This window comes from Strix aluco, chromosome 4, assembly GCF_031877795.1.
Source record: "Strix aluco isolate bStrAlu1 chromosome 4, bStrAlu1.hap1, whole genome shotgun sequence".
Classification (NCBI taxonomy): Eukaryota; Metazoa; Chordata; class Aves; order Strigiformes; family Strigidae; genus Strix; species Strix aluco.
Window position 1 is genome coordinate 101748864 of NC_133934.1, and position 24471 is coordinate 101773334.

At 36.2% G+C, this 24471-nt stretch overlaps 1 protein-coding gene across 3 annotated transcripts in view; it reads left to right on the top strand.

Moving 5' to 3' along the window:
• The window catches only part of NUBPL (NUBP iron-sulfur cluster assembly factor, mitochondrial), an 87792-nt gene that overhangs the window by 47596 nt on the left and 15725 nt on the right, over window positions 1-24471 (top strand). For all 3 annotated transcript variants that reach the window (XM_074824588.1, XM_074824589.1, XM_074824590.1), the window contains 3 exons: window positions 5455-5548; window positions 17427-17512; window positions 23168-23288. In XM_074824588.1, coding sequence (XP_074680689.1) covers window positions 5455-5548; window positions 17427-17512; window positions 23168-23288 — 301 coding nt within the window. The remainder of the gene's footprint in view (window positions 1-5454; window positions 5549-17426; window positions 17513-23167; window positions 23289-24471) is intronic.

Below are 24471 nucleotides of genomic sequence, written 5' to 3' on the forward strand. Positions count from 1 at the left end.
ACTACCAAAGAGAAAGTTTCTGTAGGGACCAAAAATATTCTGGTTTATGTCTGGGGAATGTGTCCTTTATCAAATACTTGTGAAAATAAATAAAAATATTTTTAAATTAAAATGCCATGTTTCATTATACTATTCCTAAATTATCTGTTTTCTTACATCAAGAAACTACTTATTTGTTCCCAATGTCTGTGTATGTTTAAGCAGAATCTTTAAGTAATTTTTCAAGGAAATATTTTTAAATATTTATCTTGCACTAACAGGTGTAAGTATAGGTGAACAGTTACATACATACTCATTTAACACCATTTCTTACCTTTATTTTGTTCAGCTGTTTGCCTGTATTAAATTGTTTATATATACAGCGAAGTAGTTAGGAGGAGGGAGGATCTGGCAGGAATAGACCTTAAGCTGCCTGCAATGTAGCTCTCGGTACTTTTCTGATACTGGTTTTCAGAGTTCGGCTGACTGCTGCCAAATCTGCACCTGCAGTGCTGCTTGATTGAAACTCTGCATGTATTCCTCTTAATAAGAACAAATAAATAATATCTTCTGTTATTTACCAAACACCAGGATTACTTCAAAGCCACAAGTAGCAATTCCTTTTCTGTGCTAATATTCTGTCATTTCTGCTTCATGCACAGAGGCTGCTCAGGCTTCATTCCTCAGCAGAAATACCATCTGTATCTCTATGCTCTACCTTGGGTTTAACTTGCTATTTGGAACCCTTACTCAAAATGCCTATCTGGTATTTTGATTATGAATTGTCACATAAACAGAGTGATTGATTAAAATAATTTACATAGAAGCATTCATGGTGTTTCTGAGCAAGGGAAAATACACAGAAGGACACGGCACTTAATTACATTGCTTAACAATAAATGTCAAGTTAAACCTTTTTAAAAAAAGATGAATGCTATACTTAAGGAAAGTGCAATTACATTTCTATAGTTTGAAATGTTTTACACACTGTATATATTAGAGGGGCAAAGATATTAACACTTCAGCACATGCAAAGGTGCTGACAGGTTTCAGATGCTACAAGGCAGGTTTTTGTAGCTGTCCGATTATTGCTTGCAAAGGAAACTCGTTTACTGTAATGTGCTGTTAATCTGAGCTCATTTACTTGGATGCAACCGCATTTGCATACAGACACACTTCTCAGAACTGGTTGAGAGCATGAGGACTAGTGGTCCTGATTTGGTAAATTGTTGCATATAAACAGGATTTGCATTCAAATTAGTGTTTTATATTGCTGCCTGATTATACTTCCCATTTTAATAATGTTGAATGAATGGCAGTAGTAGATTTCAGAAAGCCAATCCACTGATTATATGTTCCAATTCTAAATTTAATTAAAAATATTTCCACCCTTTTTTAATCCTTTGCTGAAATTTAGTAACAGACGTAGAATTTTCTTCTCCCATTAAGTAACATGTACTCTTCTATAACAAATTGTTATACCTTCTAAATTACACTCAATAATTTGTTTAATAAAAGACTATCGTACTGCTTCTGTATTCCTGTGGGAGTGTAATGGAGGAGCAACTAAACTCCACAGTGTTTATCATCTACTTCTTGCAGAACAGAAGAGAATAAGAGGAAGTCTACAGAAAGAGAAATGGGATGAGGTGCAGAGTTCCCCAACCTAAGTCAGCAAATCCATATTGTCTGGAGGACACTGCTCACTACTGGGCAAAAACACTAGCTCAGTTCTTTTACGCAGTTACAGCTATGTCATTGTGGTGCGGCTCTCCTTTCTCACCCTGAATTACAAATGAAAAAGAAGAGAATATAGTTGTGAGGATACATCCGAAATAAAAAACATGGTTAGTTTTAGTGAGAGGCGGTTTCCCAAGCTGGTTTGCCATCTGACTTCCCCCAGTTCAGCACCACAGTAGTGGCGTGGCTCAGAGAAGTGTGTGGACGGTGGTCCTCACATATATTCAACGTTTGCGCACCTAGACATCTTCACTGTTGGCTCTCTGGTGTAACAAAAGCCTGTCTGCCTCCTAGTCTGCACAGCAGCAGCACGTACTCTCTATTGCTGCTGGGACAGTGCAGCTTCTCCATTTTTCTGTGCTCAGATTTGTAAGTATTATAATGGAGCACAATTCATTTGATAAAGACAGATAATGACTTTTTTTCAATCCATGAATTTGAAGAAAATATATGAAATAAGATGGTTTCAGTGCTATAAGTAAAGTGTTATAATTTAATTGCACTATGTGTTAACAGAGTATTTTTCTTGTTGCCTAGCAATGAGATTTACCATGAAATTCATCATGTGCTTAAGATTCCATTATTAACTTCTGTTTTCAGAGGTTTATAACTTTAATAAAAATCATTACTCATAGGACAATCCAAAAAGTGTGTGTTGGAAGTTCTTTTTGTTATGGGGTCACTTACTAAGGAAGCTTGAGGCAGAAAGCTCTGGTGCCCACTGATTTCTGTACCCATTCTCCTGTTCTAGTATATGTGATAAATATTGAAAGTAACCTCTTGAGCAACAATTGTTTTGTGTGGTTTTGAAGCAGTAAGCTATTTATAAAAGTGTTCTTTTACTTTGAGGGTTCTACATGGAGACGTTTTTACCAAGGCAGCTACCTCTGCTTAGAAGAGCAGCAACTGCTTTGTGCTTTCCCACAAAACTGAATGCCTAGGAAAGGGTTTGAGCACTGGCATTTGAGGTCTTCTCTCTTAGCATTCCACATAGTGGAATAGGTCTGAATGTTTTCTTTGAGGAACTATAATGCTTGCTAGGTAAGAGGATCACATGGATCTTGATGAAGTAGACTAGTGCTTGAAGAGGTTGGAGGAGCAGAACCTCTGGTAAGAGTGAAAAGCTATAGGACAGGCCCAGAAATCAGCCTGGTTCCACAAGAGGAGCTAGCTTAAAGTTAGGGCCAGCAAGTATCTGCAAAACCAGACAGCTTTTAGCTATGGGAAAAAACCCTGTATTTATTTTTTATTCTAGTTCCCTCTGATAAGGGTGGGCTTTGGTTTGTCTTGTACTACTCTATGAGGCAGTGCTGTACCTAAAAGGACTGGAAGTTGAACTCATGGGGAAACGGGCTGAAAACAACTCAATGTTCAAGTTTTTTCAAGAACTAAGTGTTTATGGCAGACAGTGTTTGGAAACTGTGTCAGAATGATAGTAGGGCCATGCCACTCATAGATGTGTTTTCGGACTGCATCATGCTGTAAGGCAGAAAGCAAAAAAACAGTTTGTTCATGGTTTCTGTAGAAGTATTTAAGGAAGTAGAATATGATTACTGGACTTCTAAATTTGGTCTTAACAAAGGATGCCAGGATCAGCCTTTATGAAGACACGAGGGAAAAAAGGTTTTTTGGGTTAATCCTTTTTAAAAAGTAAAATTTGCGATACCCTAGCATTTTAAAATGGTTGTGATTATTACGAAAGATTTGGTTTTGTATGTTGAGATTTGTGCATTTAATGTTAGAGAGGATCTGTGTGTTCAGTTGTGAATCTTTAAGGAACTTGACATTACTCATGTTGCAAAATATTACTGCTTTTTGACATCTGTATAATTTCAATTTGTCACCTTTATAATGGTTAATTTTTAATTAAGAAACAGAAAAGTACATGGCTTCAGGTGAACAAAGTAATTTTCACTGGAAAAGGAGACATTCATCAACACTGGCATTTATCTTGCTTTGTAAGTAAGCAAGATTATTTAAGAAAAAGTAAAAATTTTTTTTTAGGTAAACTGACTACCCCATGCTTATGTTCAGTACATACATTTTTGCACATATATGTAATTTTTGTTTGGGTTATATAGTCTCAATACAATTATGAATGCTAATTACTTTCAGAAGTCTGCTATGTATATGTCATTTTCTTGAGAATATATAAAGTAGCTATCACAGATAACATAGATCAATATTAAATGTGAAAACGTGCAGCGTTTGCTGTGGTTAACATAAGTAGCATTTCCTGTTTAGCTAGACTGTCTTGGGCACCATTTAGTGTTCCTGCAGCCTTTGTATAGAAAATGAGGACAGGGAGGCGTGCTTGAGTCCCTAATTTAGACATCTAAAGTTAGAATTTGCAACTAACCTTCCCCATCCCCCTTCTCCCATAAGTGCTCTGAAATCTTCTGTCTTCATCAGTCTGCCTTGAAAAATTCCATTTCTCACTGGAGTGCTGCACTGGGTTAGTGGTCTGGATTTCACCTCCTTTGTGCTTCCCCAGATCATCATCTGTACAAGAATTGAATGAACATGAATAAGTGTTCCCCTGACAGGATCTAACACTCCAGAACAATAACTGGGGGACTGGCAAAATGTCAATTGTTTTTGCTGTTAAACTGACACTGAAGGAATGTGTAAAATAAAAGAGAAAGTAAAATCCTGCTTGTTTGGCATTTTCCTGTATTAAAGCAGCTCATACTGTATATATGTTGTATGAATCAGAAACATACCATATAATTACATTATGTCTGTGTGGAGGGAAAAGTGAGGGGAAGGCATTTGTTGGTCTTTGTTTTTAACATGGTTATGATTTCTAAAGCTTCTGTACTGCAGAGACAAAAGACCTTATATATTACTGCTGGCTAGTAAGAGTGCACTGGTACGAACCTGCACGACGTCAGAATTGAATCAAGGATCTCCCAAAGCTTAATTAAACTGTTGGAAAATGTTTAGGCGAAGTATAGCTTGGCTTTACCGTTTCTGTTCTCCTGAAGAGAACATTGCAGTATAGAGAGAGTTATTTCACTCTCGTGGAAATCGGTCCTAGTAAAGAACACAGTATTCTCATATTGGAGCCTAATACCTTTAATGGTCACTCTGATGCCTAGCAACCAGTAAACTTTTTTTATTGTGTGATGTCTTATGTACATTGTAAGTTTGTATAATTATACCTGGTGATTTTCATTTAATAAATCTGTTGGGTTTGTGTGGTTTTTTTTCTCCCAACAGCTCTTTTTCCTAGAAAAAATTCAATACTGATAGCTGTAACTTTGCAACAACATATCAGGAAAAAATTACCAAAAAAGAATGGTAAGAAGCAACCAAAATTGGTTTTCAATTAATGGAAACAATTCCTAGGCCATATTTGTTGCACAAAATCCAGAGTTTTAGCCTGAATTTCACCTAACATTTGCTTCTAAGCTGTGATTAAGCAGCTGCAAAGTAGAAGTCTTAAGTTGTTGCTACTTTTTTAGGGGGGGATCCAATAAGGATTATGCTCATATAGTTAATAATAAAGTTGCACTCATAGTTTTGAGTGATCAGCAAAGATTGCATCTCTTAGAAAAATCATGTCTCAATCCTGTACTGGAAGTGTGTCTAAAAGGGCTTCTCAGTATCATTCTCTTCAGGTGTCCTTGGTTCACTTGTTCTACATTATAGGAAATGAGGACTGCGATAAAGCACAAAGTGCCCTAAAAACACTTCAAACCTCCAACATACATTTTTATTGTTGTCTTCTAGGTTGACTGGGGTCAACTGGACTATTTAGTAATTGACATGCCACCTGGGACTGGAGATGTACAGCTGTCAGTCTCACAGAATATTCCAATTGCAGGTATGTGTATTGCTTGACTGTTTCAGAGATTTGAAGTTAGTTAAGTCTGGTAGCTTTAGAAAAATCTAATTTTAAAATGCTGGTCAAAAATTCCTTTAATTTTCTTTCTAACACGCTAAGAAACTCTTCTGTCTGTTGTGTGGTGATGAAAAACAGTCAGTGATTTTTAGCACGTTAGCATTACGATTGTGATACTTTCTTTTAAGCTAAGTTTCGAAAAGATTGAGAAGTCAAGTATAGCAGTACTCCTGAAGGAAAGGCAGTCATGCCAAAAACTGGTAAGGTTAGTAGTAGAAAATATTTTCTTTGTCTGTACCTAGTGCATAGTAAAGCTAATACAATAAAATAGTTTGTCTTCATGATTGCTTTTTAATTAGAAGCTGGCAATGCTGTTAATGCACAACATTTATTCAGATAAACTATGCAGCACTGCAATACACTAGTGCATTCTTTTTCCTCTCATGTTATGAATTTGATACTTTTCAGGGGGTTTAAACTTAGACAAATCAATCTCGAGGTATGCGGGCTGCCCTCTAATCTCATTGGTTCCAGTAGGACTTAGAAATACTGCTCTGAAAGAATGCTGAGCATCTCGTGAGATCTGGTAGACTGTAATGGTTTATTACCTGTCTGACATACTTCAACAGAAGCAGGTGTCAGTGTTAGGAACTCAGTGGTAAAAGAGACAAATCAATCCGTACAGTTCCAGGAATAATTTAATAATTGCTGTGCCTCTTCACCAGGAGGGTAGTGCAGCGCTGTAATGTTACCCAAAGAGTTCGTGGGATCTCTGTCCTTGGCAGTTGTCCAGATTGTACTAGACATAGCCCTAGCTGGCCCTATCTAGTATTGCTGGTAGATGACCTCCAGAGAGCTTTGCCAACCTGAAATTCTGTGATTCTGAGTTATCAAGGAATCAGTGGGACTACTTGCTCCACTTTTTGGTGATATTGGATAAATATGTTGATACATACCTAAAATGGTATATCCTTTACTGCTCTCATTCTTTTCTGAGTGCAGACTTGCTCATGTGCACAGGCAGGCCCTGGTTCCCTCCTCCTTCAACACTCCTTTGGCTCTGCACTTTGGTGGCAGTAATGCACTGAAGCGAAGCCACCAAATATTAAATTGTAGAACTATTTCACTTGCATGTAGAACTCTTACCAGGTTGCCTGATAAGTCTAATGAATAAAGAATTGTGTATCTCTACAAGTTCATAGGATAGAATCAAAGCGTTAGCTACAGGTATAGGTAGAAAGACTGGTGGGCATTATAGACATGCCCATATATAAAGGTACTAGAGCTAACGGATTTTGGGACATATATCCTGGTTTTACAGCAAGACCATCACCACTGTTACAGCACAGTGAAGTCTACAGGATTGAAAGGAGCCCTTTAAGAATCAGACAGCACCTTGTATCTTTTCCTTAACACAGTCATGTCTCGGCTGCAATTGTACATAATAACCATAGTTACTCATGTATCTACAAGCCAAAATTTTTGACAAATAGTTAAATTTAGTGTTAAGCTGTGTGGTGGTATCTCATGGTCTTCCGCGATGTCAAGTTCAGAAAAACTTAAGTTGTTTGACATACGAAACTCAAATGTTAAGGCGTATGTCAACTCAGCCATAACACTATTGCCCCAAGATTGTTAATAAACATGGGAGGTTCTCTTCGCTGTCTGTGTTGAGTGGTGAAAAGGAGCAGATCAACAGAGTTTTGATGAAGGATTTAATGGATTTTTCTCGTAAGACATAGGAGGCTTCTAGTGCCTTAGCTTATCTGTGACCTGGAGCATATGATGAAAAACAAACCATGAGTCATACCCATTTTCTTAAATACAGAGTTTAGTAGATTGGATATGCGAGTAGTGAAGCAGGAGTGAGCGCCTTTTACTCCCAGGGTTTTAAGCAGTGAGGTGAAACATGACAGTGGTATGGAAGTTTTTGGTAAGGTAAAATTTCACATTAAATCTTGCATGTAAGGGCAGTAATATTATGAAATTAAAGAAGTGTGGCTTCATCTTTGTGAATGACTTTTTTTTTTTTTCTTTGAAGTACTGTGGGTATTGGTAATTGTTATTTATACAGTGCACCTAAATGTCCTGTTTTAACATAGAAAAGGTCATTAAACTCCTGATCTTCAAGGGATTATTGTGCCCTTTTCCCCCACAATTCTACACTGTCTTCACAAGTGTGAGTGGATGTGGTGCTGGTGCACTGGGTTGTCTGGGACAGAGGAGGAAAATACTTTAATCCTGTATTTCTTCTAAGTTTTGCTGAGGTTTGTTTGTAGAAGGTCACAAGATCTTTCTTACTGATACACTACATTCATAAATGGAAACCTTAATTTAGACAGTTTTCTTCATAATAGTTACATCTTCTTAGATTGTAATAGATGTTAACAGAAGAAAAACAAGTTAAAAAAAAAAGCTGGATTTTCTTGCTAAGGAGTGCAATGTCCTCATTCTTGTGTAGGTGTAACAAAGTGAAGAATTAAGAGTAAATATTTTTTACTCAGGATTTTCATTAGTTTTCCATATGATTGTCAGAAACCTGTGGTTTTTTGATTTGCAATTCATGTTTCTAAGCTGTGTGTTGTCTTTTATTTTTTTACAGAAAGTATTTGGTGGTGTGCCATTCTGTTTCCTCTCCAGTTCTCTTGTTCTTTCTTTATCCTTTGAGGATGTCTTGGACAGTCATGGTATTAGTGGCATAATTTCTCTCTTTTTCCTCAGAGGCAGCATATATATCTTAGTTTTAGAAGTGCATTATCTGGTTTGCATGAAAGTTGTACTTTGATTTGCATGCATGCATATGTGAGATACAGTATTTGCATTACGGTTTCTTCATTATTGGCTTCCTAGGGATAGACAGTGTAGAAAGTTTTTATTCTGTTTCTAAATAAATTTACAAAACCTGCACATGTATTTTTGCTAGCTGCTTACAGATTTTTCTGTGTGTGGGAAAGAGCACTGGTAAAGGTGTTTTGCTTGGGGTGTGTTTGCTCAGATTAGGCATGAAAACCTGTAGCATTGCAACATCTGACAATAAGAGAGGGACTGATAGTATGTGTGAAATGGTATTGGGTTTTAATTTTAGAAGACTTTTTTTTATCCTGCAGATACCATAATTTTCTTGAGTCAAAAAGAGATTAGAGCAATATCTAATGGGTAAAAGCAACTGTGGTGGTTTAATCCCTGCCAGGGTCTGAGACCACGCGGCCGCTGTCCCTCCCTCACAAAGGGAGTGAAATACAAAGCCCCGAGGCTGAGATAAGGAGAGGTTTAATACAACAGTGCAACAGCAACACAACAAACAACAACAATAACAGTAACAGTGATAACAATGAACAGAGCAAAATATCTACCAATACAGCAGTGAGAGGACCGGTTGTACAAAACCACGGCTTAGCGCTCTTGCGCCAGGATGTGACATCCGCGTGGTATCTGAATAACCCGGCTAGAGCTCCCCCCCCCCACTGCTAGGGAAACTTAACCCTATCCTAGCTAAACCAGGACAGCAACAGAACAAAATATGTCGTATAATTCTGGTTGTCATTAAAGAGAATATCAGCCTCACACAACTTCAGCTGGAGTGACAGTTTTGTGTGGGTACATTTCCTTCTTTAAAAGAAGATGAAAAATGAAACTACTGTGATTTCTGGTTTTTATTTTATTTTCTTAGCTACCTTACAAAAAGATGCATCTTATTTAGCATATTATTATTTAATAATCCATAACTTTTCTCATGTTGCATTCATTCTTTGACAAACTAGTAGATCGGAAATGATATGATAGCTTGAAAATTTCTGTTCAACCCCCACTTCTTTCTTCGATGCAAGTCTGCTTTCCACACAGAAATCCAGGGTCAGTCTGGAGAAAAAGGCTTTGTTTATGGTCTGTTGTTACTTAATTTGTATTTAGTTGTACTTCTTTACTTTCTTGTTCTGTTACATCTTGTGCATGAGATGTCCAGAAGTGGGTTCTTTATAATGTATTGAACATGCATGCTTGGGAAAGTTTGAAGCATCCTTACATGTTTTCCAGCTTTTAAAACATAGGGGGTTTCAGATGACATTATGATGTTTGATATCAAGGTATAGTGTAAATTAATGATATCATGAAGAGTAAGGCCTGTGATTCCTTTGCATTACCGAGTTGCTAAATTGAGAAATTAAATATTTATAATTGATAATTAAAAAAATTATCAAATTAATAAATAGTATTGAGATGGAGGATTAGCATCCCTAAAGGCTGGGAGAGAAGTTTATTATTCTGTTCCTTTACAGTGTGAAGGCTGCGTGAACAGCAGCAAGGGCATCTCTGAGAGGCAGTCCTGGAGCCCTGCACAAGTGTTTCTTCCTCATGGAGAAGCTGCATTGTGGAAGCTGACTGTTAAATAAACTAGGCTGTCTATGGCCCTTTCTTTATTAATGTTAAAGTGAAGTCTGCATTAGTGAAGTGTGACAGCTTGACAGCTCTGGAGACTGACACTGTCTCAATTGGCAGAACCAACTCCAGATTAACACAGGAATTGTTTCATTTGCTAAACTTCGTCATATCACTCTTTTCTTTGGATGTTGAGATCCCATGGCAGTGAAAATCGTTAGAAATATACACCTGTCCAGCAGGAAGCGGACTGAGACAACCAAATAATTTCACATCTTACTGAACAATCTTTTAATAATTGCAGTAGTGAGCATTGGACTGAACTGTATTTATACAGGAGACCTAAAGGTAGAAGGCTTCGTGTTTTATTTCAGTGTTCTTAATTTTGCCACCTTTTGGAAGTAACTTTTTTTTTTTCCCCCCCACACAAAGCATATATTATTATAATCTTATAATAATAAACTCTAAAAAGGCTATTAATAAGAATCAGAAAAGACAATCAGTCAAGATAAGCGAAGTGAAAGCAATGTGATGCTATTTTATGTTTTTCTCAAGTTCTATAAAAGCAGTAGCATTGCCATACAGGGAATGAATGACTTTTGTCACCTTTTAGATTTAAAATCAACACAGTACAGAGTTCCTACCATCTTTTTATTGCCGTATCCTATAAATGGTGTAATTTTTCCTAATGTTTGCATCTTTCAGCAATATGTAGATATTAATTACCTTCTGAATGCCTTTTGCAGATAAGGATGAAATACTTACCAAAGGAGTTTTTGTTACTTCAAATACGAATTTTCAAAGAATTGTAATTAATAGGGTTTCTTTTGACAGCAGCATTTTGATAGGTTTAAATAAAAACAAAAAGCATATTTCTGTCTTTACTGATTAAGCATTAAAAGTCTTATTTCTGTTCAGATATGTATATTGAAGAGGAAAGAGTAGAGGGATGCCACCACCTTGAAGACACTTGTCATTTTTAAATTCTGAATGAAATGTGACATACTTAATTCTGTGTCCCACAGACCAGGGTGTAGCCTTGTACACAACTGTTTTGTAGCAGTGTGTGGGACTTAGAAGAACCGGATCCTGTCTCAACAGATAATGATGTACAAGAACAGGAAGTTCCAGATGATGAGTAGACTGTTCAGAAATGAGCATTAAAAACAGCAAAAAGAGAATTTCAAAACAGATTTTTAAAAAGATAATACTGTTTATGTTTTATACAACTGTGCATGAATTAGCGTGAAAAAGAGTTGTGTTTTGTGAGATAAAGATGTCTTTTTAAATTAACTGAAAGTGCAAGCTGAGTAGGTATGGTGCTGTTCTCTTGTCCTTTCTGAAGAGAAATGATCAAAAAACCCCCAATGCTGCTGTGCAAGTTGCATGTAGCATACAGTCTAAGATGAGAGGTGTATCTGTATTCTGTCATTGCTTTTTATGTAAGTGTCTGTTTGCCCCACGTTGAATATCTCTTGCTTTGATGCAAATCACAGTTGCAAGGCATCTGATCTTCTTTCCTTTTAGTTTAGCAATAATACACAATGTTTTTCACCATTTCAGAGCTTGCTTTCTTCTTCTGTGGAGGAGGTACATCATTAGTTTCTACAGTAAATTTTTGAAGATATTTTGTGAAGTCATCTGGGTAATAGTAAATTTTACTTGATCTATTTTTGAATGGCAAATATTTTTAATATCAAATTTTTATGTAGATTTACTCTTCCTTTCATGCTGTATTTTGATATTTTAAATAACTGCAGGAAAAAAAAGACACATAGATTTAGGATAGATTGAAAACCACACCAGTGGGGATTTAAAAATAGTTCTTTGTATTCATCCAAATAGAATTTGTATGCTGAAATAGTTTGCTTCTGTTGCCAGAAAAAATGTAGTTGACAAATGCAAATTATCATCAGGGTGATCTTAGCTTTGGACACTCTGGTACTTCATTATGAAGTGTCAGACTCGGTAGACTCTGTAAACTTAATTTAGAGGCCAAATTACAGTATGAATTTACACATTAATGCCTCACACTCTTCCAATATAAATTTAAATTTAAGTCTTGGCTCATGGAGATTGATTTAACATACATTGTCTGTCCAAGCTGAAGTGATAGTATGTTCAGTGCAAGGTCTTTAAACTTTATTATTCCTGAAAAATAGTTTCCAGGTATTGGGGAAGAAAGCTGTGAAGTATAGAGGCTTTGAAAACTGAGGTTCTCTGAGGTCTGGCAACAGTGTCTAAGTGTACATTAAGTACTAGATTAGCTGCAATTGCCTCGGTTTTTTTAGACCAATTATTCTAAATAGGAAGAATAAACGAGCATAGCGTTCAGCTGACAATTGCAAAAGATGAGAGAAATCCATATGAATAATGGTACTGCATTCTCTCCTCTAGCTATTTCTTATGAAAAAATAAGTGTTTAAATCTGCCCCTTACCACCTCCACCTCTGGGGGAAAAAAGTGAAAAACAGAATGGTTTTTGGAGGTGATTGAAGTAGTCTCAGCATTGTCTTTTTTTCTGAGGAGAATCACTCTTACCCAGTTCTCCTCTTTGAATTAGGACTTCTTGTTTTAAAAAAAATCATATTCATTTGTCAAAAGAGACTATTTGGACTTTGCCCTTGCCTAGTACAATGCTTATTATAATCTGGACATGATTAGCAAATGCCCTTGAAAGCAGGATGTGGAATGGAGTAGAGCAGAAAAATGCTAAGGAAAAGTGAAAAGTGGCAGAGTGTCTGTGAGGGTAGTAGCTTTTTGGTTTATGCCTATACTTTGCAAATAATGCTTGTTCACAGATGTTAGTACAAGTGTTTCTCCTTTGCTGAATAAATACTGCTTTGTAAATTGTATTAGTGTGACACATGTATTCAGTTTGCCATGACGAAAACCAAACATTTTAATGCAGTGAGAGTTGACTTTCCCATCTTTCTTCATGTGTTCTAGTGTGAAATGGATGTTATAATACTTCCCAATCAGTTAGATGAGGGCAGTTTAACTTCAGGGTGACAGCTTTAGCCAGCTTGTGATATTCCTCCACTCAGTGGTTTCACTGACAGTTTGTCTTGCCAGGAGGAAGAAGCTTGCTCTAAGATTTATGTCCTCTTTTCATGTGGGCAAGGCGGTAGTGTCCCAGTTTCTAAATTACCCGCTAGTTCGTGGGCAGAAGAGGACATGTGGCTGTTGGAAACATACACTGTCTGAGCAGTTGTGCAAAGACTCCTCCAAGAATAAGGTAGCGAGCAGTCTGGAGGTTTGACACAGCAGGATCCAGCCGTTCGGACAGTTCTGAGCTATATTACGAGCCTCAAATAAGGATCCTTTAAGGGAAAATCACGCTAGTGATTCTTTTAAGTTGGTAGTTGTAATGAGATGTCACACACAAAAGCTAAAGGAACTTCTTTACAAGGTTTATCCAAGGAGATGGACAGTTTTTTAATGTTAATGTATCTATAATCACCACCAGCTGAAATTCTAGCATAGACAGGGGTCTTTGTTCTTGCAAGATCTTGTTCTGCATCTTCAAGTGAAAACTGTATCCATAATTGTAGGCACATTTTACCTATGAAGTAACAAGAAATTTACCAGAAGGTGAGAGGGCCTCTGAAGAGATCCACAGGAGAGAATATTCAGATTCACCAGGCTATTTATAACTTGAAAGTCTCATCTAAAAGTTCGAAATTCATGCAGTAGAAAAGGTAGCAAAAAAAAAAAGTGCGTGAGTGGTGTGTTCAGGTCAGGCCATCAGCTGCATTGAGGCCTGAATGTGGTTCCTTGCAAGAGCGTTCAGTGCCTGCCAGTCAGCAGATGCAATTATTAGAAAAATGCAGTATATTTTTCTGTGTCTTTATCCTCTGTTTATCAGTCTTTCTGGTCAGTTACACTTCACAGGTTTTGGGGTGGCATTATTTGTTGAGTTAATAAGAATCAGGGTGATACAAGACACAGTCTAATACTTGTGTGCAGAGAGGTCCTTAATCATCTGTCTGGATGAGATGCATGTAGCCTGGTTCTGAAGTCAGTCTTTGAAAGACACTGGAGGGAAAAAATAATGTTAGAGAGATCCTTTTCATATGTTAGAGGGATCCTTTACATCCTGAGGTAGACTTTCTAAACTGCTGCTTTTTAGACCTGCCTGTTTTTTGCTTGGGTACAAATTGACTAAAGCTCAGGTTGGAGAGATTCCACCTTATGCCTTGTAACTCAGAGCATCTAATGCAAACCTTTGTGATGAAGAGAATATAGGTGATTTTGTGTACACAGAAATTACAGGCAGTTTCAGCACTTGTAATCTCCTGAACACCAATCCACCAGAAGGGTGAGTACCAATGTGTAGGCACACTTTTCTTTTACTGAGGATTAAGAACCTGGGGTTAAAAAAGAGAGGCAAACATCAGTGTTACAGTCTACTGTTAGTTCTGTCTATATTATGCATGCTAAGGATTAAAAATATAGTTAGCATAGTTTTTACTAATGCAGCACGCATAAGCTTTTTGTCAGCTGAAATATGGGGAAGTTACAAAAATAAATGGAATGTATGAATAAGTAGACATGTCAGTTAAGCCTAAATGTGCTCAACTTAGATATCCTTAGTATGCTTAAGGCACAGAAATTATTTTTCTGCACACAACTGCAAGCATAGAATTTGTAGTATGTTTTAATGTGCAGTGTGATAGCATTATAGTTTCTGCAACTTCTCTATTCAATTTGTCAGCCTTAGTTTGCCTCATTCAGACAGAGGCTTGTGTAAACATTGCACGTATTGCTTCAAGAGACATGCTGTGTGCATGATTTCAGTCATATTTCATTACTTTATTGATCAAAATAACTCTACTGTTTGATATTCCTGTTAACCATGTAGAGCCAAGATAGCAAAGAAAGTGTGGGCTGTGTTATTTCTTGCTCATCGTTTGAATCACTTTCTGAATTAAACATATGCAAACTTATTCGGAGAGGAGAGCACCATGAAAAGTCTGATTTGCCATATTCGGTTGCTAGTGAAGGAAATAATGCTGCTAATAATTTGAATTCTTGAACTTCAGGTTGGGTTTGCTGGACTGGCAGTTGTACCAAAGAGAGAGAAAAGCTACTTATTTCAAAGGGCAGTGATATATGTCAGTACAAGCTGGCTGTGAATAAATTTTGTCTCTAATCCAGCTCAGAGTGAAAAGGAAAATAGGAGAGACACATCTATTACACTCTAAGCAGCAGCTTCAAGTTGGCTTTCATTCTGCGGAAGAAGCCATGGAAGTTGTCCACAAGCATAGTTTTAACTGATGTATTTCAGAAGCCAGTACAGGGAGTTGATGTTTGCAGCAGCCTAAACTCTGCACTGTGCCATTGGGTCTTTTTGGCATTTTAGCGTTTTCCCTTTGGATGAGAATTTGTTAGTCAAAAATATCTCTTGGATAAGCTGCTTGTGGTTCTAGTGGCGTTTTTCACTGTGCATAGTCTCTGTCCTTCATGCCATGCCAACTGTTGAATTCTTAAAAAAACTAATAATGGACCAGAAAATGTAGTCTTCATTTTGTTGAGTTCTTAGGTAGAAGCTAATATCCAGATCCAGGGAATGCTGAGCCAGGATCTTCAGAGAAGAGTGTGAACAAAAGTGTGAGACAACTAACACGAGTGTGTATACACATAAGACACGGATTTCCAGCTTTGTTTGAAATGAAAGCAGTAACACGCATTTTGTCCAAGTAAAGATCTTTGGTTTACAAATATGCAGAAAACTGGAGGACATTGACTCTAAATTGCTTAACTGTGGACTGTGCTTTTAGGGAAGGGTGCATTCATTTTGTGGAATTAGCCTTACATTTCAATGTCAACTGTAAAGTGTAACCCTACACTTAGTGAAATGAGGAGCTAAGGTGACTTGGATGTAACTGAAAGGCTTCCATATTATTCTTTGTGATGCCATTGGAAACAGGGTGGCTTGGGAAAAGTAGAAAATTATTCGGATGCCAGAGTTTTTGTGAACAATAGGGAAATTGCATTTGCTTAGTACATTACATATGCTGTTCAGTTTTGGACGTGTCTAATATTATGTAAGGCAGAGATTGGCAGCTTTTTAGGAGCAAGGTGCCAGATTGTATTTGTCTTTCACAAATTAGAGGTTAAGAACGCTGGTTGATAACATTGAAACGCGCTGTCAGGCGGTGTTTGGAAACGGCTGGCCGTCAGGCAGGCAAGCTGGCGGCCAGCACGGACCCGGCGTGAGGGCTGGGGCTCCCTGTCCCCACGCTGCCGGAGCCGGGAGCACTCCTGGAGTGCTGGCCCATGCCAGCAATGCCAGTGTGTGTGCTTCTGGAAATCAACTCACCTCTTCATTTGCCATGTACGCTGAGGGTTGGGAACTGCAGACCTGGTAGGAAACTCTGTCCCATGCATCTAAAATTGTCTGTTGTAATTTCTGTTAGTTTGAAGTTTGGCATAAATTTCTTGTGCAAGGTTGGCTTAACGTGCTTCTCAGGGATATTTTTATAACAGATACTTTGGAGACTGAATGGTTGCTGTGAAGCCAGAGCTAATCAATTGACCAGTAATGTCCTCTTTTACATTGCATTTTTCTAAAATAGGGACAAGCATGAGCAGTTTCTTGATGCAAGTTTTGAAGAAGTAATACTTGAAACCTGTGAGCATATGCAAGAAGATGCTCTTTGTGGAGTGATGTGGAATATTATAAAGTCTAGATTGGTTTTGCAGGCTGTATTAATCAAGAAGTAATATAGGATAGTATAAGATAGTTATCTGTAGGCTTACTTTAGAATCTAACCTTTGGCAAAGGGCTCTAGCTGGTTTATATGCTTAATAACTCTTGGGAGTACTGATTATTGGGTAATCCGGAGCCATGTCTGAACAGTGGGCAATACTATACTTTTTTCAAATCTATTTCAACTGTGTGTGAGTTGGCCTCTTATTTTGTGGTATCATTCATACAGACACACTGGTGTTGTGTCTAGTGTAACATGTTTCAAGACTGTGCCTGTCAACGCTTGTATCAGAAAGTGTAGCAGGTTCAGAAAGCAACAGTCTGGTTACAGGCAGCTGCCTCTTGATTTTAGAACAAGGCTTATTGTTAAATCAAAAGCTTCCAAATGTAGTTATGGCATGAGGCAGTTACTGTGTAGATACTTGCACAGTACCAGCTCTTCAGCCTGTCAGCATATGGACCATGTTGTCTTCTATCCATGGTCATATGACAGCTAGATCGATCTTGTCATTTAGAAAATATAAAAAGTTTCTACCATTATGATGAAAATATCTAAATTATTTCTATCACTCCATATCACGTCTCAGTGACTTCTGTCATTGCATAGTAAAAATCTAGAATCATTTTCTTCCTTAAATTCCATAAATTAAAAAAAGCATATAAATGTGTGACTACTTTGAATTCAGTAACTAATGTACTAAATAGTCAAAATATTTAATAGTATAATTAATAATACACATTTTAATGGTATTTCATGTTTTCTTTTCCCAGGAGCTGTGATCATCTCCACTCCTCAAGACGTGGCTTTATTGGATGCGCGCAAAGGAGCTGAAATGTTTAGAAAAGTCCATGTACCTGTAAGCTTCTACATTAAAAATACCAGTAGATTGCTTTTCCAAAACATAAAAAAAATTCCATATACTGCAATAGGTGATCAAACCATTCAGGAATCACTTGATGAAATTCTTCTTAAAAAAAAAAAAAAAAAAAAAAGGATTAGAATCCATCTTATATCAGTATCAGGAGCTTGACTTGACAGAAAGGAAAAAATTTTCCTAGACCGGGTTCGTAATACTACTTGATTTCTTTTAAATCAATTTGTTTTATCACCTGGAATGGATCAGACTGCTAAACAGAGTATTTTATGAAGTAATGTATGCTTTCCAATTATACTGTCTTACTATAGCCTCATTATATATCCTCTTCATCACTGTCTGTGTTGGAGCTTAAAATCTAAAATTTCTTGAAATGTGGAAAAATCATATATTTGTACATTCTAAGAAGGAAATAGGTGTTTTGGGGGAGATATGTGCATACCTAATTGCCACTTTTCCATTTGAAGGGCTCCGTGACTGTCATGACAAGTAGAAGGCTGTCTATATCACTTTGTTTTTTCATGAGATTTATCGCTTATATGGTAGCTTCTTGTTTGGGAAATGCAAAATTTAAAGATATCCACAATATTCATATGAATTGGGAGAAAATACTAAACAGGGTGACATCTTTGACTCGATATTTTCTATGTGTGCTACAAGTTGCTAAGTAACTGAATGTTATACTCTAGAGTATGTTCATGAAGAGATTCATTTTTCATTTGAAATGTGCAGTTGATGAGAAAATATAAACTGAAATGCTTCTTTATCTTAAACTGTAAAGAAAAAAAGCCATTTACTATACTTTAAAAAAGGTGTTTTCTTGATTACCTGTGTGAAGGTTGCTTCTTTCCCTTTCTGTTTTAATTTATAAAATAGCTCAACAAAAGAAATACATTGATAAATTCCTGATTGTTAACTATTCCTTAAGCATATTTGCACCCAAATGAAAGTATAGTAGCATTTATCATTTACTACTGGAATAAAACCAAATATATATAACAGAAGAATAACATATAGAATGTTATGTTTTGATTTTATGTTTGGATTTGCTAAAATGATGCAAAATTATTTTCTTCAAATGAAATTGTGTTCAAGTTAGTACTTTGCTGAATTTTCCTTTTGGTTTAGTGAGAATTTACCAAGATCTCTTTCTAAGTCTCTTTTGTTCAATGTTCTTTGAAGAGAATGGCCTCTAAGAAAATCATGCATTCTAGGATAGGCTTCGTTGCTATTAATTTGACTAGTGGTATAAATAAGATATTAAATATGATCTATTTTGATTTGTTGGACTTTTCAGATCTTTATAAATCAAATGAAAAATCACAGTGAAGCTTTTGCACCAGATGCAGTTTGAATGCGCTTGAACCAGTCATCAGGTCTTACCTTTTTCATGGCGCTGCTTCATGTTATTCTAACCTTGTATGTACATCAGGACAGATGTGTCATTTACTTCAGTGTTAAAGCAGCTTCTGCCTATGTATTACATTTCTAAGTGTCAACTAAATCTGAGGATCTAAAGAAAGTTTGGTTACGTAATTTTTGATGGACAACTTCAAACCTGAGGTTTATATCAAAGAGGTGGAATCTGTGGGACTGTGCTAAAATTGCATACCCCAATTATATAATTGACTGATCTTTAAAGAAATCTAATCTTTAAAATCATTAATCTTTAAAAAAGTCCTTGCAAAGAGTCTACTCTTCAAAGAAGCAGAGTCCATAGGTTGCTGAGCTCTGAGTCTTTGAGTATGCTTGTTTGTATTTAATGCACTGGAATCTCTCTCTTGTACGTATAAGCATACATACACCACCTTCCCTTCACCCCTCATTAGTTATCAAAGACTCAAATGACACATGTAGTATTACAACGGTAAAGTCACAATTGTTGACACTGTCCTTTACTGAATTAGAATTAGAGTAGAATGACTGAAGGAACTAATGAAAAGCATGCATCAAGAATCAACGTTAGAACCAGGATTACAATGGAAAGGTTTTATTTTCAGTCTTAGGACACAGTCATTAGAAGAAGAGTGCCATCTCTTGTGCAGTGGAGCACACCTGGTAAGGAAGGCGTTTGAAAAGTGATGCTGAGTCCTATCACAACAAGTTTCAGAATTCTCGCCCATTATGTGAGTTTGGCCATCGTTTTCATGCATCCCAGAGGCTTGCTCTGGGCAGGTGACAAAAAAAAAGGTGAATAACTTGAGTATTCAGGAAAAAATTGCTTATTTTCACCTGCTGAAATTGAGTTCAGTTCAGTATGGTTTATCTTATCAGTCATATCCATGAAAGAAAAAGACAGGGTTTTAGTTAAATCTGCAACTTTTCTGGTAGTTTCCTTGAATTGGAAGGTTATGTTGTGGATTTCACAGGTTTCAAAAAACTGCTTATGTAAACTCAGCTGTGTATTTCCTTCTAAGATGTACTAAAATTGGGTTATTTGCCTATGCACTTACTGATATTTCTGTAGTGTCCAGAGCACCCAGCCAAGATTATGGCTTCATATTGAAGCAGACATTAGACCCAAAAATTGCTAATTATAAGACAAAAGGTTGGAAGACAGAAATATTATTGTGCACATTTACTTGAAGCACTGAAACATCAGGTGACTGACTGATGGCTATGTGGGAAAGTTGGTGGCAGACTGTGGAACTGTAACCCTGACCACATCAGTCCCTGTCAGGTTGGAGTTGGGCCTCAGCACCATCCGTCCTTAAGTACAGTGAATGATTTATGTGGGTTTCTCAGGAATTGTCTCCTTGTGTAAAGACAGAGGGCTTTCATTTTCTCACTGTATTTTCTTTAACTTAGAAGGTAGTATATCTGGATTTTGGCACAATTTGTTGCGTAACCAAAAGGTTAATCGAGCATAAGAAATATGTAAACATTCAGAAACTGTGTGTGTGCAGATAATTCATAATGAAAGGTTTCTTCATTTCCTGATATTTCTTGATAGATGTCTCTTCACCATTTAAAAAAATGATTTGACTAAATGAAATTCAGTTCCGTGCATTATAACTATCCTCTCCTCTGCTACCATAGGTTAGCTCCTGTATTGCAGTGTATCTCATCATACTAGTTTTCGTATGATTACTGAGCCAAATTTGCCAAGAAATGTACAGGGAAAGGAGCTAACTAAGGACTAGAATAGGATTCATGCATACTTACGTGGTAGTTTTTGTAGACATTAACAGCTGCTTTGAAGCTATTCCAGATCTATTATTATTTGAGCAGAGAAATGAGAGTTATTACTGACTTCATTAGCAAGACCTATTACTTTGTAGATTTAAAAGCTCTTGAAGATCATAGTGAACTTTTCCTTCTGTAAATATATCTCCAGAAATATACATGTTAAAAATACACTCCAGCACTGAAGTTGTGTATTTTTGCACAGATTTTATGTTAAACTGAGTGTTTATAATTGGCAACTTAATATTCCAAAAAAAAATCTTCATATTCCAGAAGAATAATTTATATAAATAATTATGCACTACTTATTGGCTGACAGGAACAACACTGAAAAAATAGAAATGATTGTGTAATGCTGAAATGTCATTTGCTTTTAGTAAGATTTGTTGAAGTGAAGACAAAAAGGGACAGTGAATAAGACCTCTAAAACTGATACAGCATTGGGAATACAGCTGTATCTTAGCATTTGCATTAACTGTGGCAGAAGAACTTCTTAGTAGGTTACCAAAGAATTAACAAAACAGCTGTAATAATCCTTAACTATTCACAAAACAGTAGTAGACTACATAACTTTTTCTTTGATTATGAATTTGCTGAACTATGAATGTTGTATGACTACTTCGAGGAGAACAGAAAGTTCAGATGCCAGGATACCTGAAGATGAATTAATTCATTTAAAGTATAAATGTCAAGTTATCTTTTTTTCCTGTGATGCAGAAAATGGCTTCCCTGTATCCCAGTTAAAATACTATTTTCCTTTTGCCAGATAATATTCTTTCCAGCATTCTGCAGTTTACCAACACAGTGAAAATTCCATGACTTCAGTTCAAGGAGAGCAGGGTGAATGCCTGCCCAGAGGTCATCAGTAGAAGACAGTGGCTGTAGAGAGCCCTTTTTACGATCCCTGCACCTTGTGCCCTTAGACATGTAGTATTTCATGTCTCTCTTAAACTAAGAACTGGATGAGAAAATTACCTGTAATAATGTGCCAGTAAATAGAAACTTGTTCCTCTTGCTCCTCTGGCAGTCCATGGGAGAGAGTAGAAAATGGGGAAAGTTTGTGTTAAATTGAAAGTAGGTAATTTTTTGCTGTTGTTGCTACTGTTTCTTAAAATGTTCCTTTCTTTAAACCCTCTGAAAGTTTTACACAAGTAAAGGAAGACTTTTTAGAAAGTAGTGTGAAACACATTATGGTCGTATAGAAAAAAAACAGGTGATCATCTTTTGATCATTTTTAGCTTAGATCTAAGGAAATTTTTATTAAGATACTATAAATTACATGCTTTTTTATTTTCAGTTTTGGTGCCCGAAGTTGTACATTCACTCTTAATTAAATAACTTAATGTTCGTTGTTTGCATTGAACACTGGTATATCCTTTTAGATATGCTTCGTTAGCATAGTGGATATGTTACTCTGCTAATAACTAGGCCAGCTTGTTCAAGCACAAAAGTAGAATGCTCAGGGAAATTTAAAAAGTACAAAATGCTACAAAGTAAATAACAGCTTTTTGTACTTGAAAATATGTATTAATGTTTTTAAAACTTGGCCATAGTGTGCTGACATACCTAGATAACATAAATCTTAAATTGAAATATTGTAACATGGAATCTCCTAAAGCAGGTCTTCTGCTGATTAGCAGATGAGTACAAGCTTTCACCCTGTAGTGTTTGACTGCTGTTTTCATCACTTTTGAGAAATTCTGCTTGGCCTCAGTGAACAGTTTTGTTTACTAGGTGAATAAAAAGAGATCAATGCTATCATTAGCATTATTGTACATTGTGAAAGATTTGGCAAATTTTCATTTGACATATTTTTCAAGGATGATGTTGAACACCTGGCATCAACAGAAAGGTACCTACTATGTGTGTATTAGATTTTTATGCTGTGTTTTTTGATACTTAGTTTCACATAATTATTAAAAAACACATTAAAATGTGTTTCTGCTCTTCAGCAAATCTGGTTCTTTTTGAAAACATTTCCCTACAGGATAACTTACAGGATAACTTACAAAAATATTTTAAAAGCATGTCTGATTGTGTCGTGTCTTGTAATGGTGTGTTTTGTTTTGTTTCCTGAAACTGCAAATTACAAAGATATAAAACACAACATGAAAATTCTTGCAGTATTCAGATTTCAAAAATGAAATACTGCCAGGGAGAGTCCTTGGAAAGATAGGCATGTACAAGAGGTACTTTTTGTTACAAATAAGTTTGTTAATCTTTGAGAGGTATAAATGTGAAAAACTTGAAATAACGCACAAATGATAATGCAACTGGAACGACTAATAAGAGTTGATAATGATGTTAATGAGTCTAATATTACTGCTACTTCCCATTATAAATGAGTACTCTTTGTCAATTCTTTGTTGATACTCTCTTCTTTATTGTCAGAAATGAATAATGGAAATACTGATGCTGATTCTCGGGCTTGAAGATTCCTTTCTTTAACAGGTTTTAGGACTGGTTCAGAATATGAGTGTTTTCCAGTGTCCCAAATGTAAGCATGAGACACACATTTTTGGAGCAAATGGTGTAAGAGATCTAGCAAAAACCCTTGGATTGGATTTTTTAGGTAAGAATATAGAAATGATTTTATTTTTGAAGAAAATTCTAGTGGCATGCGTGAGGGAAGCATTAACTGAAATATGGAACTGCATAATCCTAGATTATTCAGTGTTCAGATATAAAAGAACTAATAACTAAGGTAGTTGAATGTCACCATTTTTGTATGCTCTGTTCCTTGCCAAGGATCATTCTTGTAGGATGTGGACTGGATATGAAAGTTCTTAAATTGCATCTTAAATCTCTTTTGATTTATAAACAATCCAGAACATGAATTGTTTTGATATCGATGTGCTATATTACCTGAAATTCATTATGTTATTGATCATACAACAATTTTTACAAATAACCAAGAATTCTATTTGATCTTGTAAAACAGACCTAAACTCTGTCCATTAATGTCAATAGAAGTTTTCTCATTTATTTAATTTAAATGAAATGAGTTGTTACATATTGAAATAAATATAGTAATTTGAAATTCAGTCCCTTAAAGCAATTGGGTTTATGCCCATATGAAGATATCTTGATTCTTGTATGGAAGCAAGCAGACTGTAATGATTGTATTTAAGTGTTGAGATTAAAAGAATATGCTGAATTGCAAAATGTTGTTTCAAAAGAAAATTTATCTTTATTGAAAACAAAAATTAGCCATGATTAAACAATCTGGTGTGCCTATAAGCTAAAATATACATTGATCTTTAAAATACACATTGATATTTTAAAAAGGCATATTTCAACCTGTGCTGTCAGTAAAAAGAAAAAATTACAGAATATAACACAGCGTAATTAAGTTGGTAAATGGAATAATTGCATGTGCTAATGATGTGTTTCCATGTATTACTATAATTATCTTGACGATTTTCCATAGCTAATTCATTAAAAAGAACCAGGAAGCTCACTTAGAAAGATCAACACAGAAACATCAAGGTCTGACATAAACTTAAGATAGCAAGTCAACACATAATTAAAGACATGCTTTTGGGCTATCTTTTAGTTTTCTGAATATATAATGAGTTGTGATCAGAGCCCAGGGGGACTTCTACAGCCCTGGGTTATGTGGATGGATGCAAATTCTCTGCGAGCAGTTGGATCAAACATGCATTTAGATACACAGGCACAAATGATGTGCCATGCCATTGGTCCCATGGATGTGTTTTGTTATTCCCCAAGAGGGCAGAACTGATTGTGACTGT